An 18,826-nucleotide genomic window follows, 5' to 3' on the forward strand; every position below is an offset into this window, starting at 1 on the left:
TAAAAGAAAAAATAATCCGAATATTCACGGTCACAGTTTTATGGAAGAGATTTTTCTGATTAAAATGAGAAAAAACTCTCATAAGGAGTTTGGTGATTCTCAAAAATTGAGTCATCATTAGCAGACATGCAGAATGCTGTCTTCTACTACTCTTTTTCAAACTCTTGGCCTGTATCTTTTTATACGACTTAAATATGAAACCAAAAATTAAACTTTTTCTTTCTTTTTATACTTGGCACTCATGTCAAGTATCATTCCTGTATAAAAATTACATAAACCTTGACCAAAACATTACTTCTGTTCTTAGGACTCACTCGTTCAGTTGCTAATGAGAAACGTTATAGTTCGAAGAATCTCCAAAGTAGCAGAACTAAAAATTTCAAAATTATGTAAGCAAAGTTCAGGCATTCAAACACAGTAAATCAATTGAGCCTGCTCTGAAACCCCCAGGAAAACATCATGCAAAACTAAAGAGGTATTATTATAATGTACTATGATGCAATAAAACTGACACACTTAGCTACTGACTTCAGCAATCTCAGTCACAGCAATTAATTTAAGAGTCACTTACCTGTTCTTGTACAGATCTGGATAAATAGTGTAATCCTCTTTCCCTTCTCATTTTGCCGCCTCCACTACTCATTCCTGAGGACAGACCATTGGATGCGGCAGTACCGAAGTTGTAGCTGGTCACATTTCTCGTAGTTTCACATTTCACACCGCTCACATTTCTGTAGCTGGTCACACAACAGTACAGAAGTTGGGAGGAAAAAAAAAGAGAAAAAAAAATTAATCAGACCATTTTTTTCAAGACATTATAGCTGTTTTTAGTCCTAGAATTGAAACCTGCTAACCAGAAAAAAATAAAGCTGTCTCACAAGTTGCTAAATGCTGGTAAATGCTTGATGTTCTAAATAGGAAAATCTTTATTAACAGCAGCAATGAAAAGGACATACATAAGCGCACCATTCATACGGGAACAATGACTAAGCCAGAAGACCTGAATTAGAAGAGCTGATTTAGATTGCTATTTTCCAACGCTTCCTTTAAACAGGACTGGTTCTCTGATTCTGCGATGAACATGCATCTTTGCAGGGATATAAAAGAACAACTCACGAAAATATAGAAAGAGTGCTCATATGCATACACACACGGGACACGCTGCCAACAGCTATGATAGAACAGAGAGGCCGTAGACTTGTGTGGCAAGGTAATACAGCATAAGCTTCAGAAGCAGCTCTGGCTTTCATGTGGCCATCAGCAGCAACAGCAGAGGTGTTTGGGTGTGCCAACATTCCAGTCTTTTCAGACATGAATAGAGATCCCTTTTGGAAGGCACACAAAGGCATTTTTCTGTTACTTAGAAAAGCCTAGACCAAAACCAGAAAGATTTCCTCATCTCAGTGGAAACAGGGAAAAAAATATCCCAAACCAGAAGTGAAATAGGGAATAGCACTAATAAAAGCACTATGGCAAGAAAATGAAGTCTGCCTGGAAAAACTGTGACATCAAAGCTTATCTTGCAGCCAATCAGGAAGTACAGAAGTGCATTAGATCACACTGGAAGACACCAGCTCAAACTTCCAGAAGACTGAGGAGGAGAACTGGTCTAAACTTGTCAAATACTTGACAACAGCCTGCTTAGCACTCTGACTGCATAGAGGAAGACAGATCCCTAAGGCATATGCTCAGACTTTTCTCTAATCCAAACTGTCAATCAATTAGAACACTGAAAAAGAGTCTTACATCAGAATAGGTCTTTATTCGGACAAGTATCGTTTGCCCATAATAGCCCATATTCCTCTTTCTGTTAACACCTGTCAGCTTCAAGGGGGCAAAGACAATTGTCACCCTTCAAGCAAGTCTGATCTGCAATTGGACTCAGGCTTAAAAAAAAATATATATATATATATATATGTATACACACACACACACACACATATATAGCATTGGTGGGCCAGAGATTTACTGAATATTCCAACTCAGCTGTCCAAAGGGACTCTTGCCAGCAGATCATTGTGGTGCTCCTGCTCCAGAACATGGCACCCAACAGAGACCAGCACCACAAAAAACACTACCACCACTACCTACTCTACAAACAAAAGGTAGGGCACTGCAATGGACTGTGTCAACAAAATCAAAAGCAGTATGAGTTTTCTGGATCTCCTTCCTACATGGAGAAGTAGAAAGGAGTGCTAACAAAGATAATTCAGAACAGTTTGAAAAAAACATAATTAAAACCCAGCAGCTGTTTGCACCTGTACCAGAACCTTAAAGCCAGTCGCTTCCACCCCTAAAAAGGCGGTGGTTGTGAAGTCGAACTTTTAGATGCCAAGACAAAAACGTTGAGTTCTTTCTGCAAGCCAAAGAATGCCCACGGTCACATAAGAATTGCTTGGCAGATGAGCAGAGTCAGCAAAATTCCCTGCTACTGTTCTTGGAAAAGAGCAACCCCCTAAAAAGGTAGGGTGCAAAATGTCCTAACTCAAGCGTTATTACCCCAAACACCATTTGCCCAGAAGGGAAAGCCATCAATATTATCTGGAGGATAACTCATCCTAACCCTAACCAACTAACTCATTAATTAACATCCTAAACCAAGAAAGCAGTATAACACAAAGCAGTCTCCTCAAGAAGAAATTCAGTTAATTCTTCTGGATTTAGTTTTTTTATTTTAGAGATGAGTTAGCATTTGGCCTCAAATGATTCTAAACAACACAGGGTCTTCATGTGAACTCAGAGCAAGCAATTAACTTCATCATGAAAGGAGCATTAAAAATAAATAAATACTAATAAATCTTCTTCCAGGTTTTTGCTTAAAAAATAAAGAAAAAAACCTGTGACTCACTTCGCCTACTTTACCTTCTAAAGAATACTTCAGAAAGAATCATTCCATGAGGACAGAGCTTTCAAACTCCCAGCAATTAACTAGCTAAAACTAATAGCTTTTCCCCTAGGGAACATTAAGAGGGACAAGTTGTTTTGTTATAAATAAACTGACATACAAACTATGAAATAGCTGTCACAGCAAAATTTGTAACACTAAAGATTTAGTTAAACTACAAAACGATCCCTATTTCCTAGAGAAGGAAAAAATTAGGCCTCCAAAAGCACAGAGCCTTTCCGTGGATACAGCATTATAGCATGCCTCGTTTCCCATCTTCACATCCTACTCAGAAGATAAACTTGGCATAAAAAGTGGTGTATCAGTCATGTATCAGTCATTTTATTATTGTTCATCTTCATTCTTTTCATAAAAGCAACAATTTTCTCAAAGTTACACTGGTCTTCAAACACAATCTGGACTTCGCTGTTCCCTCAAAATACAAAATTTTCCTTGCATTTCCCATTCCTTTTACTGACAACTGTCACCACCTTTCCAAAAAGGCAAGCATGCAGACTGTACTGAAAAGGAGATTTCTTTCTTCCTTCAAGTAAGTTTTAAATGAATAAATGTCATACCTTCCACATTGTTCTGCTTGCTGTCTCACAGGCGAAGTCTTCTCTCTCATCCACTGCAAGTTAAATTTATTTCAAGATTTACATGAATAGATACAGAATACACAAAGTACCCAAAACCACTTATGTGTTGTTTTTGTTTTTTGTTTTTAAATTTATTTATTTTTAATTTTATAGCACTGAATACGCCTCACCTACTTAACCTTGTTCCCTAATGCAGCATTGTGGGTACAGTTCAGTTAAACTTTGGGGCTAAAGTGAGCATCACTGCTTCACTCAGCACTGAGGACAAACTGATAGAACACTAAATCAAATTTGTCAAACTCTCTACCAAAGAAAGTAATTATTTTAAACAACATGACAAAAATTGTGTACATGTGGGGCCGAGTTTACCAGCCCCGTAAAAGGGACATACTTTTCTGTTTTCTATCATTTATCAACAAACAAGCAAAAAAAAAAACAACAAAAAAAAACCTTTACCTCCCCTAAAAACTAAGCAGTTGCTGCTACATGTGGTCTAGAACTTCACCAAATGGAGATTGTGCTGGCTAAACAATACAGAGATGGAAAGATTTAAAAGCAGTAAGTAACCAGTATGACTGCTCACTTTGATTTCCTGCCTAAAAAGCCCATACATTTAACACGTCGTCATTTGTACACTCAGACTGATACTGGAAACATTGGGGTTTTCGCAGAAGGAGATGCCAATTTAATTTTATGGAAAATTTATCAGACTCCATCTACACCAAAGCAATCAAAAAGGATAACTCAGTGCATTGTCAGCTCTCACTTGGAGCACATAGCTCACCTGAAATAGTTTACACAGAACATGAGCATGTTTCAGCAGTGACAGCTCTGTGTTCATGAGAATAGAAAAGGAAAACATTTCTCTCTTTTAATATTCTTTCACTGAGCACAGGGTGACTCAACAGCACATCATGACATTGTGAAAACAACGACAAGACACTGAGCATTCCAAAAACAGAATTAAATCCATAAAAGCTCAATCTATTTCACAATGGTTCCCACTGCCTTAAAGCTCGCCTCAAACATACTATCAGTACTTTTTGCAAAGACAGTAAAATAATTGGTTTGAGAAACATTCCAAGATTGTAAAAAAAAACAAACCAAAACACAACAAAAAAACAGGCACATAAGGACTCAAAAATGTACTTACTTGGTACTTTGTGTCTACTCTGTTGCAAATTTTGCTGGAATCAGGAGTTGAAGTCTTTGCTGGTTTAGAATACTGGACCCGACGCATTGAATGAAGGTTTAACCTTGGTTTCACAAGTCTCTTTACAGGTGGATGCGGGGACTCATTCTGGGAGTCCAGCTTTGAAAGGGAAACAACAATCAATTTATCCTGACGTCTACCCAAAATAATTCCAATATTTATTGATGAAAACAAATTACAGAACTATAAAGCTCCCATCGGTCTTGGCACTCTGTGAATACAATTTGAGAATTCTAAAAACCATTCAACCTATAGAGGGAAATCACCAGAAAACCAGTAACAAAATCCATAAAGCTATATTTAAGTAGCCAAAGTCTGACTGAATTCCATTTTAAAATGTGGCAGTTAGCTTTGCAGACAAAATAATTCATGCTACCATAATTAAAATAACTCGGATTCCTATATGTTCTTATCTTTTCCTCTGCCCACACTGATTTTTTTTTAATAGCTTAATTCATTAATTTAACATTCAAAGCGTTAAGCAACTAATTATACAGGCTTCTGGGCTTCACATTCCCTACATTTTCCCCCTTCAAAGTCACACAAACAAGAGAACACATTCAAAATAAAGTTGTCAATCTTACAATAATCTCATTCATTAAACTATGATCCCATGCTTTAGATGTGCATTTAGATGCACATCAAGTAGTGGGTTTGACTTCATTTTTCAACACATTTTCACAGACCAGAGTTACTTTTTAACACAGACCACCGCATGTTCTGCAGAACTGACTTAACTGAACTGTCAAACAGAAAACAAACCCTGAAGCCTAAAAGATTTACCAATGGCTCCACCTGCAGTCTTAAGGATCAGAAGATACAGTCTTAGCAAGTATGCTATTGTTCAAATCAATACCAACAGAAAATTGTTTACATTGCAGCTTTAGTTTCACAGTATCTCCCAACTCTTAGTAACAGAATTCACACCACCTATGAAGTGTACAAAAATATATCTTTCTAAAAATTATTACATTCATTTTGAAACCTTGAATAAAATACGTTTTATGGAAGCTCACAAATCTCCTTCGAGTGAACGATGGTTCACTGCTGGTTTAAAGGTAAAAAAGAAAAATATTAATTCCCCCAGTTAGGCATTTAATACACCAAGAGCTATTCTGCCTGGTACAGTTCCTTGAAATAAGAAAAATACCACATCACTGCGACCCGCTGCAGAAGTTTAGCCTGAGTGCACAAGTGTTCTGTCAACCCCACGTTCACTTCAGCAGGAAAACACACAATCATCTCCTTCGCAAATAATTGCTTCTCATCAAGGGCTACCCTTCTCCTGCCAAGCATTATGAATTCTAGTATTATGAAGAGACAATCTATCTCCTCCTACCCAGTGACAGCTGCGTGCAACATTCATTTAGTGGCTGACAACTTCAGGCTTTCTGTTGCAAATCTGGCAGATCTTTCTTAATGCCTTATCACAGGTGTATTTCTATAATAGAACTGAGAGTTCACACCAGATTTGTTTTTAGTTATTTGGATAATATTTATGATAGACTTCACTTCTCAATGCCTTTGTCATTTGGCATATGGTGAAAAGATGGCACAGGAAAGCTGACATGTTTGCAAACTCTCAAGTGATTGTAAACTTAATTATACATCCAATCAAGGAATTAGCACAGAAACTTCTTGAGACATTGTCCCTTTTCTCATTAGAACAGAAGATGAAGAGTGTGCACATCCTGTTCTTTCCTTCAGTCACCTCATCTTAAAGCGGTCCTTTCAGGGTTTTGCAATTTAATAAACCCAATGACACCCCTAATTAAAGTCACCAAAAAAAGATGACTGGTTTTCATTTTTTAAACAAAATGAAAGGAAATCATGCTTTACCACAGCACTATCACCAATTCTGTGCTACCTCCAAATAGGAATTCAGGAGCATAAGATTTATAGTGTCAGAAATTAACGATTTTCCTTGGTTTTACCTTGAATGGTGATAAAAAGCAGAAAAATAGTTTGCTGTGCCTAAATGAACACCCAAGTCCGTACAAAGTCTATATGACCAGTCAAGCAGTATTTTTCTGTTTGTGATCATTTCTTCAAGAGAAAAAATTTCCTCAACAGGAATTTAATATGCAGCTTCACCCCAAACTGGGGGACAAGATAAAACTACTTCGTGTGTTCTAGAGTCGTTGCTCTCAACTTACAAAGATAACAAATCTTAACGTGAGTAATCTTTACAGCCCTTCATCTCTTGTAGATAGATGCCAATATTAACTTGATTAGATGCGTATGTTGTCATTGAGGTTTGAGAAAATTTTTCTAATAGTGATAAAGCATTAGAAAAGTTATCTACCTCATCTTAAGACATTATTGGTTCTTACCTTTCTTCGTTTGGGCTGAAGGTCAGGAATATTCAGTTCATCTATGTCTGGAGGCTAAGGGAAAAAATAAAGCCTAAATGTTAGAGGGCTTTTCTTTTTTCCTGAGAGAGGGTTCCCTGCAACAAAAATATGGGGGTTCATGGTCAACTTACAGAACTCAGCGGCAAAAGAGGTGGCATTTTTTTAGCATCCTGTTGAAAAAATAGTGCAATAAATTAAACTTGACACAACATAAGGAAGAACAGTTTTATCTTCCTCCTTTGATGGCACATTTACTAAGTTTTAGAAACACGTGAAGCAAAAACGGATTAAAAGAAGTGCTATTTACCATCAAAGGGCTTGACAGCTTCTCCATTGCCTCCAAGATGCACCGTGCTGCGGTACTTAAGGTAGCGTGGGACTGCACTTTTTCTTGCCTAACTCTCCTTCTCATTTGTACCTGGAAAATTAGCATTTTAAGTGTTACAATGGTCAATTCCGAGTTAAGGAGGCATGTATTTTATGTTCCAAGGCTACACTGATGATATAACCAATATATTCTGATGACAGAGAAAAATGCAGTCACTGGGAGTTCAAGCCGTAAAGAAGAGTACATGCTGAGTACAACGAAGTTTACCTTGGGCCTCAGTGCATCTTGCACGTGCTTGTTGCGCGAGTAATAAAAGAAATCCAGACTTGTAAAAGGTCAAGACGGATGATGCTAGGACTGCTAAGGCCTTCAAAGCAGTAATCAGGGAAACAGAACTCAAGAAAAGGCTTGTGGTACAGAAAGTGCTTTCGCTAACAACACAGACCTCAGAGTTTCACGATGGTGTAGGTGTACCATCTTAAAATCAGTGTATACAACCATAACCAGGAACTAGTTTTACTTCTCTCTTGCTTCCTCCCTTCCCCCAAGATTAAAGTTGGCTGCAAATCTTTGTTTTAAAAGATAAAGATCCGATTTCAACTGTAACAGATCTAAATATTACACTGAAAAAGTGAACTGTTTATTTGCACCACCCAACTATCATGCAAAAACTTCCCTTGGTGTGACTTTTTTCTTCCCATGTTAAACCCCTCTGTGTTTATCACACGATATGAAGACAGGAAGCAGACCATGCAGCATATAAAAACACAAGTGAGACTCACAGAACGGTTATGGTTGGAAGTGACCTCTGGAGATCACCTGCTCTACCCCCTGCTCAAGCGGGGCCACCCCAAGCAGGTTGCCCAGGACCATGTCAAGTCAGCTCTTGAAGATCTCCAAAGAGGGAGACTCCACAGCCTCTCTGGGCAACCTGTGCCAGGGCTCCATCACCCGCACAGGAGAAAAGCATTTCCTGATGTTCAGACAGAACCTCATTTTGTTTGTGCCTGTTGCCTCCTGACCTGGCACTGGGCACCGCGGAAAACAGAATGGCTCTCTATGCTCTTTGCACCATCCCTTCAGGTATTTACATACATCAATAAGATCCCCCCCTGAACCTCCTCTCCTCCATGCTGAACAGTCCCAGCAGTCTCGGCCTCTCCTCAGAGGAGAGGTGCTCCCAGACCCTTGATCGTCTTGGTGGCCCTTCGCTGGACTCTCTAGTACATCGCTGTAATCCACAGCAAGCAGCAATAAGCAAGCTTCTCTCTCCTTTAAAAGCCTAGTATTTTGGTTCCTCGTGTTACCATAATCCACTAATATTGTTAGAAAACAAAAATAGCTGACCAAAGAGGGTTCCCAGCTTTGAACCACAAGTTTTCAAGGTTTCCCCTAAGTGAGCTACTGCCCTTGTTCCATTGCAGAGCTGGACTGTCAGAACAGATCCAGCAAACCCATGTTTTCATTTCCTTAAAATTCCTTTTGATTTATTGACTAAAGTCAAATTGATTTAAATGCATTCCTACCAAACCTGATTTGACTTTCCTTTTCGATTCAGCTCTAGCTAATCAGAGTTGTCAGCAGTTTTTATTTGCTATTTCCAAGAACTCTTGGGGGCAAATACCTCTCTTCAAGAACTATGTGAATCATTCAAAATAGAAAGCATGTTACTGCTTATCTTGGGACTGCATTTAGGCCTGCATGCCTCTACGTAACAGAAGAGCAAAGGATCAGCAAAGTTAATTTTAGATATTTTTAAAGAGCGCAGTTTTATACAACAGATCCATAGCATGAGTGCAGGCATGCTTGCAAAAAAAGATCCACAGATAAACATTGGCCAGGTTTGACTACTGTAGCTTTTGCTACTATAAACACAACTTTTCAAAGTTATGCTGCCATTGTTTTTATTTACATTAAAATAACACCATGCAATGTAGTCAGAGGCAGACAATGGCACTCAAATGGAACTTCTTGAAAGAAGTAACAACAGAGGAAACCCCAACTACCAACAACTAGCCTAAACTGTCATTCTTGCTCTTTCTGGCAAGTATTACCTGTGGTAAAAACTGCTAAAAAAAGAACTTAACCCGAAATCAATCTCTTCTATTTTTGTAGACCAAGAGGGCAGAAGAGCAACTGGTACCACATAGTCAGCTCCCTGCTCAGAGCTCCTTTGGCAGTGCTGCTTTTTTATTTCCATCACTATTTCCCATTACCCTACTTTTCTCATACCCGATAAGGTTCTATCATCAACGGCTTTGATTTTCCAGCTGCACCACCATAGGCCGTCTTTCCAGGGTAAAATGGAGAATACCCAGGCTGGTTTTTCTTACAGTCAGATGTGCTTCCGCGTGCCTACAGAAACACAGTACGTTAAGTGGACAGAAAAACAGGTACACATTCAAAGTGATTGAAAGAAAGACTGTGCAGTACTTACAGCACAAATTCCTCCAAAAGCAGATAAACTGAATGCAGGTTTCTTAGAGCTAGCTGCAGAATGCTGCGAGAGGGAATGAGTTCTATCAGCTTCTGTGGTCCAGAGCAGTGATGAAGAAGTATTTTTTAAAACTCCAACATCTGCCAAAGTGACATATATGTTAAATGTAAACGTCTCTAGTACATACAGAACTTTAACAGTAAAGATCACACTAATTCAAGTTCTTCAACACGGAAAAATAAACGTGGCTTCAGCTTCTTTAAACAGCTTCGTGTACAGACTGAAAATCAAGTAACAGCTACAAACTTGAAAACTGTTCACTGAGCTGCAAGTAGTTTTCAGCAATCTTAACAAGTTAATACTGTGCTTCCAGCGCAGAAGATTTTTTTTTCCTTTTGTGCTAAAAGCAAAGAGAACTGCATAAACATCAGTGCATTTGTACAGACAAAGCTTTTTTCTATGTTGGTAAAAGGCTGGAGGCCAGCACAGATCATAATTGCACAGGTTTTACACCTGCAAGATTCCTAGAAGGCTGCTCTAAGAGTTAACGATCTTCTTCCCACATATGTTTTACGACGACACACCAGAAAGTTGTAGTGCACTCAGGTTACACTGCTAAAGCCCAGCAACTCTACTCTCAACCATACACAAGTTCTCTGAAAAAACTGCTGAGGACACTTCAGTCCCTGTCTATGTGGGGGACTAGAAAAAGCTGCAAACCTGCTGTTTGCCCTTTCCACCCTTTTCAAATGCAAAGTACTTAACATTAAAAAAAAAGTCAACTAAACAGAGAACAGAAAAATCACCTTTGTCAGATGCTCTAGAGGAGAAGCCACTGGTTGTTGACATGTTGTCATCATCTTGTTGAGAGGTAGAATCTTTGATTTCTTTTATGAAAGAGAGTCCAGTACTGCCAATGCCAAATATTGAAGATGTGGAGGGCTGAGAAGGTGGGACAGAAGAATCCAACATAGTATAATTCAAATGGCTCCGATGAAGAGCGGGCCTTGTTAAGGCAACTGGGTAGTTCAGTGCTGAGCTACTTGTGGATGGTTCTAGACAAGAACAGGGAGATAATTAGCTTTGCTATAGACAAGCTCACAGAAGCCAAAACCTGTTTCCTATCAACAGCCATGCTATTGCCAAGTTCTAAGCGCAAAAATAGAGAAGCCAAATTTAACTTCTTCCTCACCCAGATACGGTTTCATCTAACTGTCTGGCTACAACAACAACACTGCTTGCAGTACTGAGTATTAATGTTGCATTCAGAAGAAGTTAACTGTGAGGTTTCACAACACCAGATTCCGACCCCGTGTTCAAATGCTCTAACACTGACTTGGCCTTTCACCAAGTCAAACACAAATACTCCTCCTCGCACGTACAGCTTGCAAGAAGCTTTACAAAATTTGAGATTACATGCTAAGGCACAGGTAACACTGCAGCTTATATAATGTTGGAACAAAGGTCATTAATCTAAATACACAGCATGAAAATGAACACTTGCAGTACTTTTTTTCCCAAGTTCTACCAGATCAGCTCATCTTAGAGGCAGAACACTACCTCCTACCCGTTAACTACTGGGATTTTGACCCAAGGGAAAAGTACGTTGACCCAAGTAACCAAATGAGCATTTTTCCCTCTTGAAGCAAAGGGTCTGCAAACAATGCCAGTGGCCTGATAAAAGCCTACAGTCTCCCCCGGGAATCTGGGCCATTAAAATGACTTTGTGCCACTATCCTCTTGATGCTCGCACTCAAGCTTAAACTAGTTAGTTCAATCTTCATAACCACTGCAGTACCACTAATTAGTTCTCCAAACCATGAGCAGATTTTTAGAACAGTACCGTTTGAGACACACAAAGTTATTCGGGCTGAAGGCCACCTAAGCAAGGAATATAGGCTCCAGCACATTGATACCTCAGAGCTGAAGAAACACATTTGTTTAAAAATGAAGTAATAATTTTTAAAAAATATCTTATTCTTAAGCAGAGCAAGTAACACCCACAGACAGCTACATAAGCTACAAAAGGTTCTAGGATGTCCACCTGCTCCTGATCTCCTGGAGTTAGTAAGCTTGCAGTGCAGCTGTTCTTACTGAAAGCTCCTTTCACACAGTTACATAGAAAAGCCAACATGTGTTCCTCAGTCATGAAGACCTTCTCTATTCTTTTCTCCAAACTTATTCCCAAGCTACAGCTACACAGAAAGCAATTAATCTCCTTGTTTACAATTAGATGAGATTGGAGGCAAAGCTATTTCCGCATTATTTTTTGATTCTGCCAACAACAGAAGCAACTGACTTTCCAGTTTACCTATGGTTATCTACGCACACTCAGACAAAACTTCTTTACTTACTAAAAGCTGAGGTCCCCAAAACAGCTAATTTAAGAGAAACTCCAGTAAGAGTATGTGCAGATTTATACAATAAGACTACAGTAACAGCGAGAGGCATCGGATATAAGACAAATTCATCTTTTATGCAGTAAAGGGGTTACAAACCTCGTTGCCAACGCTCCCAATACCTTTTCAAAGACACCCCTTCCCCCTGCGTAGACCTTAAGGTTATTGAATATTTTAAGGATAATAATGTCATAAACCACATCCATGCACAAGTTCCCTAGTTCTCCATTAAGTTAACAAGGAACTTGACTAAATTGATCAAAGCCCAAAACAAAACCAAACAAAAAAAGTCAGGACTCGAGATGGAATTTTCCTGTGCCACTCTAGCATCTATTATTTTGTTTTGAAGACTGCAAAGCAAATTCATTTTTGAATTGCCTTACGCAATTAGGTTTTCATTCCGTTTCTTGTAAAACATGGAAAATGCAACCTAGCACACTTGCAAATGAGTTCTTTCCAGCATTTAGCACCTGGCTAATAGAGTACGTAAAGTTAACTGATGCCTTCCAAGAGCATAAGAGGTATGCTTCGTAATTGTGCGGACAGTTTAAAGCTAAGACAGTTTCACAAACAGTTGTTTCGACTTTCTTGTTTGTTTTTTTCATTCTGTCAAAACCCTCCTTCCAATTTCCTTTTGATATTCGGATTCAAAACTAGAAATCTGTGAATAAATACAGGTGGCCAGAATTCTGAATGATTTTTCACGTACCTTGTCTATTAAGTGTCGCTCGTTCAGGCATGTATCTCCCATCATTTAGGGTACCTCCATCTGCGTAATTATGATGCTGGTTTACTGGAGTCGCCGCCTGGTTTGCAGATTTATTTGCAGCTGCACACTCATTCTCACGTTTATTGAAATACTTCTGCAGCCACGCCGGTACAATACTTTTCACCGTTTCTGTCACTCTGCTAATTATTCCCTGCTTGAAAGAAAAAACACTCGTTTAATTACAGAAACACAGTCAACGGCATATGCTGCGATACAACTTTCCACGGACCCTGAAGACAGATATTATATAGCACATACTCAGAAGACGACGACAAGGTTGATCCTTAGCATAGGACCGCTATACTTCTGGTACACCTCAAATTCAGCTGACATTGATTTACGACTACTTACCGGTTTCTGCACTTCCAAGTGACCTTGGCAAAGTTCAAAATTTTGAAACTTCTGCCAAAATTCACCTGCAGGTTGTCAATTCGCAAGGGCATCAGGAAACTCTGTGCCTAAATACCTCCTGACCTACAGACTTGTTCCAGGACTCTTCCTCTTCGCGCTCTCACGTGAAAACCAACTAAACCTGCCTACAGCCACACGACGGGCTGCTCGCCTCCCTGGTGCGAGCAAACACGAAAGCTAACTCAGCAACCCCAACGCAATGACAAGTGGCAGGAGGTGATGAAGTTGAGCAAAAATCTGTTCATCAGTTGCTAACGCACGGGTCTGGCTGGGTCTGCACCAACAGCCCTGCTCGCCTGCTTCTCTGGTGTCAGGCAACACGATTGTCTAGTCTAAACTACTATTTGGGCGTCAAAAACTGGTAATGTTACAGAAGTTACAGTCTAATCATTCTGAAACAAGAACTGTGCTGTATTCAACTCTTAAAACAAATTAGCGTAGAAGCCAAAACAAAAGCCTGAATCATTTAGGTTTTCCATACATGATAACGCAAACTGCGGAAAATAAGACAACCAGACAGCCCTGAATCTGCGGTTAAGAGAGAGGCATGGGAAGAGGAAGAAAGGAAGACCGAAAACACAAAGCCTTTCTCCAGAAAGACATCTTAATTCACGGTTTGACATTTTTCCTAGTGATCTGTAATTTCATCGTGTACTTGCACGAAGACAGAATAAATACCCAAGGACAGTTAAAACCACGCAGGACACCACCAAATAAACACAGCCATCACGGTTAATACCTTAAAACGCACACAGGTACAAAATGCTCTGGATGTTGCTATTCTTCTCCAAAAATCCTACGCCTCAGCTTCCCTACAAAAACCATTAAACGCACGTAATGCCATAGCTGACACACAGTCCGACACGCGGTACCAGCGGAGGCAGCCCCTTCCTCCTCCCCTGCCCCTCATTTCCACGTTCCCCTTTTCTTGGGGCCAATATTCCTCTCCGATGAATGGAAGCCTATCAGGAACTCACATGGGCTCAAGTTTGCAAAAACAGACATTAGAATAGGCCTGCAGGATTCTATTGCTGTGCAAATCCTCCCCGTACAGAAAGCGGCCCGAGACTCAAGACGGAACAAGTCACAGGCACTCAGAAGAGCAAACACCCCGTCACCTTGAATAACCTAAATGAGTAACTACAGAGCCTAGCTAGACGAATAATTAACCAAGATGACATTTTACCATCCAAACCTAAAGCCAGACTGCTTTGACCCTTTCTTGCATATGGCAGCCTGGCTGCTGCTCCCCGCATCAGTGGCATTTGAAGAAAGAACTGAACCCCGAATAATTTCTCCAGCCCTTTCAGAAGCCACAAGTGGGAAGTACTGACAGCCTGCTCCATCCGACCCGTGCATGGCGTAAGACAAGAAGCTTTGTCAATAACAAAGCAAGGAAAAGTAAAATATGCTGAAACATACCTCCAATTTCCTCCTGCACAGCAAAAAGGTTGATTAAATGACTGCAAAAGAACAAGGCAGGCGCTGTGAATGAGCCAGAGCCTGCCATCTAACATCGATATTGCCAAAAAAAGAAACAAACGCTCCCCCCAGAAGTAAAACACACCCTGCACACGTGTCCACTCACGACAAGGTTCAAGAAATTGAGGACTTCCCAATGGTGTCTCCCACCTGCCCGTCACAGCTACAGACCCAGAAATAAAGCACCACATCCCAGGTTCCCTACTGCCATCATTAATCCCTCTAGGGTTTAACACCCAACAGGCTGCTGCACAAGCCCCCTGCTTTCAGAGGAGGGAGCTGCTCTGGGGGCTCCCCATTGCCACAGGACAGGCAGTTTCACCCCAGCCGCATGGAGCAGCGCTTCAGCCGGTGACTGTGCTCCCGTCCTTCAGCAGACTCAGCATTAGCCCACTGATTTCAGCAGCCTGAGAGCTGCCGTCAGTCTCAACAGTTGCCTGCTCGTCTGAAACGCACTCGCACGCTATTCTCGTCCTAAAATAGCAGCAGGAAAGGAGAACAACACAGCACACGAAAAAATACCCCCTGAAAAGGCCCAATAGCTTACTAATAGGGATTTACAGCAGCTCCTCAAATGCTGCGCATCCCAAGAGCCCGCAGCCCTGCTACATACCTCTCTGTCAAGGTCTACACACACCAAGCAACAGTAGCTACAGTTACCAGAGGCAAGCTGCCTTCAGAGGCATCCCGAAACAAAAGATACAGAGGGGGAAATACCAGTAAACAAACAGGTGTCCTGGTTTACTACTTTGAAACACCATTTCTTTAAACGGTTTAGATAAAGGGAAAAAATAATGTTACAGTTTAACTTCCGAACTTAAAAGCGGGCTATTTCTTGGCAAAAAATACTTAAGGAATAGGACAGTTCTCCCAGCTTGCCAGGGGTCTCTCACACAGCAATGGGGGCAAAAGTATTGGCAGGAAGACTTGGCAACGATGCCTTACTGGAAACCGTCTATTTTTGTAACAGAGCTGATGTCAGTATGAGAGACTTAAGTAAATCCCACTCTCTGACAAAGGACGGACTAAAACAATTATCCAGAAAGGCAACACACTAACACAAATTCTTCAGAGATGCAAAAAGCACAACCCGATAAAAGAGCTAATTCATTAGATGCACACCTCTATCAGCATCAACTTTTTACCTCCAGCTGAACTCTGATTCTTGTATTTTCATTTTCTCCTCCAATTTCAGGAGTCTCAGGTCTTCAAGCATACGAATCAGTAAATCCTCAAAAAGAAAGCCTGCACCTGAGGGTGAAGTTCAGCGAGCGGCAGCGGATCGGAGGAAGCGCTTCCCACCACCAAAAAGGGCTTCCAGGCTCTCTCCATCCCCCACGGTTACCTTGTGCCAGCTCTGGCGCACAGCAGGCTGCCCTCCCTGCTGGCTGCATTCGTTAAGCTGGCAAAACGCACGGGTTTCCCTGCTGGACTAATGAATTCAGCTGGCGTGGTGCAACGCAAACGGCCCAGGAGGGAGAGCAAGATCAAGCAGCCAGCACACGAGAAGGAAGAAACGAGACCTCTCCCTCCTTTTGATTGAGTGTGCGCACACCATGCGGGTTGTATCAAACCGACCCAGACAAACATTCACCTGTGGGCTGTGATGTATTTTGGGGGCAGCCCCGGGTCCAGCTCACCGTGTGCTTACACAGGCGCTGGTGCCAACCCCGACGTGATCCCCTCTCTTGTGCAGCAGCACGGGCTCAGGCTGCCTGCGGACTAACCAAGCTCTTGCTGTCTAGGGAGTGGGTTCGGTTTGGATGCAGGACAGCAGAGTTTTTCAGTTAGAAGAAAAAGACAATAAAGCTTACGACTTAATATGAACAGTATGTTACAGGAATGTCATTAATTCCGCGACAGTGGAAAAACCAACCACTTCATTGAAAGCAACTGGACTAGTTCAAATTTCTTTCTAAAAATCGTGAAGAAGGGATTATGCTTCCCCATGCCAAAGCGAGCCTCCTTTTCCTTACCGTAGCTAGCTTGAGAAGGAACCTCCCAGGGAAATTCTGCTGCTGCTTTACATTTCAGCGCTGCTTGATGATTTCTCCCATGAAGACACAGCCCACTGTTACCATTTCCACCCGAGTGCAAAAGGCCAGTAGATGCTCTGACAGCTAAATCAGTGTCTAACTCGCTAGGTTAAATCCTTGTGGCGCTGAACGGCCTTAGCTCAAGCTTGGTCCACACCTTCAGCCGACAACATTTCAAAAGAGGGTGCAAAGCACAAGACACCTTCCTTCTTGGTAAAAAGCACTACTTTAGGCTGTCGCTAATCCTCAGCAGAGATCAGTGGTGGTGCTGTAGATCTGAGCGCACGTTTTGTGCTACACTTTGAGATAGACACCTATCAGCACCAAAACCAAACGTTTAAGACCCAGGAGCAGTCTTAGGCGAGTGTGTTCTTAAACCCAAGAAGGGACGCATAAGTACGGTTACTATTCTTTACTGAAAGACTGCTTCACATATGCAGCGTGTCTGCAGCTAAGTTTCAAAGCCAGTCTATAGAACCGCACTAACAAAATGCAGTTCAGATTTGGTTTTCCCTTACCACACGGTCTAAACCAATTATTCTGACTCAACAAGCACAACGACAACTAAAACAATACCTGGTATGAGGATAACAGACTCTGGCATAACCCAGGAGACAAGAAGTTTAAAGTTTTCAGAATTAAGATGATCAAGAAATACACTGCCCATAGCACCAGATGGTCTTTACAGGGCCATTAGCAGTTACCAGATTTAGCAAGATGGATGGTAACATACTTTTATATTTAGGATTTAAGTCGACAATGTGATGCCTAAACTGCCTATCTTACTTCCAGGTATTCTCCATTAAGTAAAACACAATTCATTGCAGCAGTTCACCACCAACAAACATATTTGCCAAAAGAAACGGCAAACTCCCTATTCCCCCCACTTATTCTAAGTCAATCTGTGCATACGAAGGCACACCACATGCTACAGATCCGCTACCTCCAACAACACGCTTGACTCCCAGCAATGAATTAAACAATATTTTCAGTGCCACTTTGCCTAAAAGCACTCGCAAGCTACAGCTCGCAGGCGGGAGGACACGTTCTGCAGGTCAAACACAAGCAGGGGCAGGCCAAGTCCCACAACAGCTTCTAAAAGATGGTTAAATGCCACTCGAGGGCAGCTCACTGCTTGATGCTCATCGTCCCCGTGCCCAACGCTTTCTAGTGCAGAAGAGACGTTACAGGTAACCTGAAACACATCTCACAAACTGAAGTACTTCCTGACACAAAATGTAAGTCCTGGCACTTCGCAGTAGCACTCCAGAGTAAATCACCATTTTGTAACACGAGAAATGGAATTACATTTTTTAAATAACCGTGGGGTATATAAAAGATGTCAGAGTACTCTTATGCTCCTTCTGAACGACCTTTCCTATCCATGCTGATCTACAAACAGAGCTGACAACAGCTTATGCGGGTTTGCAAAACGCTATTATGTCAAGCCTGTCGTACATTCAGTACTTTTTCTTATAAACTATCTCAAACATGCAAGCTAAAACCAAGTAACCAAAGAGTCACCTTCAGCTATTTTCTACGCTCCCATTAGGTTTCAGCAAAACTAAACCTTTCCTACTTTCAAAGCATCACACACAGACGTTGCCTAGCGTGTAACTTACACCACACAATGCAACCGCATCAGCAGACCCTGCAATTAACTAGGGCACGAGAGTTTTTTTAAAGCGTGTTACATTTGCCCCTGCTGCATGCACTCCCTAACAAGATGGAAGAGAAGCTAAAATGCTGAGTCTCAGACACAGCTGCGTTAGCTGCAGCAGCAGCTAGGGTTACATTTGTTGACATTCAGGGCTAACCTTCTGAAGCTGCAAAGGTGATGCAGGCTCACCTCAGCTGCAGGGCCGTAACCTCCAGTCACCGGAGGCAGCAACATCCTTCCGGCCACGTGCTTTC

The 18,826-nt window shown here is 41.3% G+C and overlaps 1 protein-coding gene across 15 annotated transcripts in view; it reads right to left on the bottom strand.

The window, feature by feature from the left end:
- The window catches only part of NUP153 (nucleoporin 153), a 97,204-nt gene that overhangs the window by 14,838 nt on the left and 63,540 nt on the right, over window positions 1-18,826 (bottom strand). For 12 of the 15 annotated variants that reach the window (XM_068672852.1, XM_068672854.1, XM_068672860.1 and 9 more), the window contains 10 exons: window positions 12,924-13,137; window positions 10,622-10,870; window positions 9,816-9,955; window positions 9,611-9,733; window positions 7,358-7,468; window positions 7,182-7,220; window positions 7,030-7,083; window positions 4,637-4,795; window positions 3,463-3,515; window positions 572-737 (listed from right to left, as the gene is read on the bottom strand). In XM_068672852.1, the coding sequence (XP_068528953.1) occupies window positions 572-737; window positions 3,463-3,515; window positions 4,637-4,795; window positions 7,030-7,083; window positions 7,182-7,220; window positions 7,358-7,468; window positions 9,611-9,733; window positions 9,816-9,955; window positions 10,622-10,870; window positions 12,924-13,137 (1,308 nt within the window). The remainder of the gene's footprint in view (window positions 1-571; window positions 738-3,462; window positions 3,516-4,636; window positions 4,796-7,029; window positions 7,084-7,181; window positions 7,221-7,357; window positions 7,469-9,610; window positions 9,734-9,815; window positions 9,956-10,621; window positions 10,871-12,923; window positions 13,138-18,826) is intronic. The other 3 variants (XM_068672853.1, XM_068672865.1, XM_068672855.1) reach the window with 2 other exon arrangements.

This window comes from Anas acuta, chromosome 2 (genome assembly GCF_963932015.1).
Source record: "Anas acuta chromosome 2, bAnaAcu1.1, whole genome shotgun sequence".
NCBI classification, from domain to species: Eukaryota; Metazoa; Chordata; class Aves; order Anseriformes; family Anatidae; genus Anas; species Anas acuta.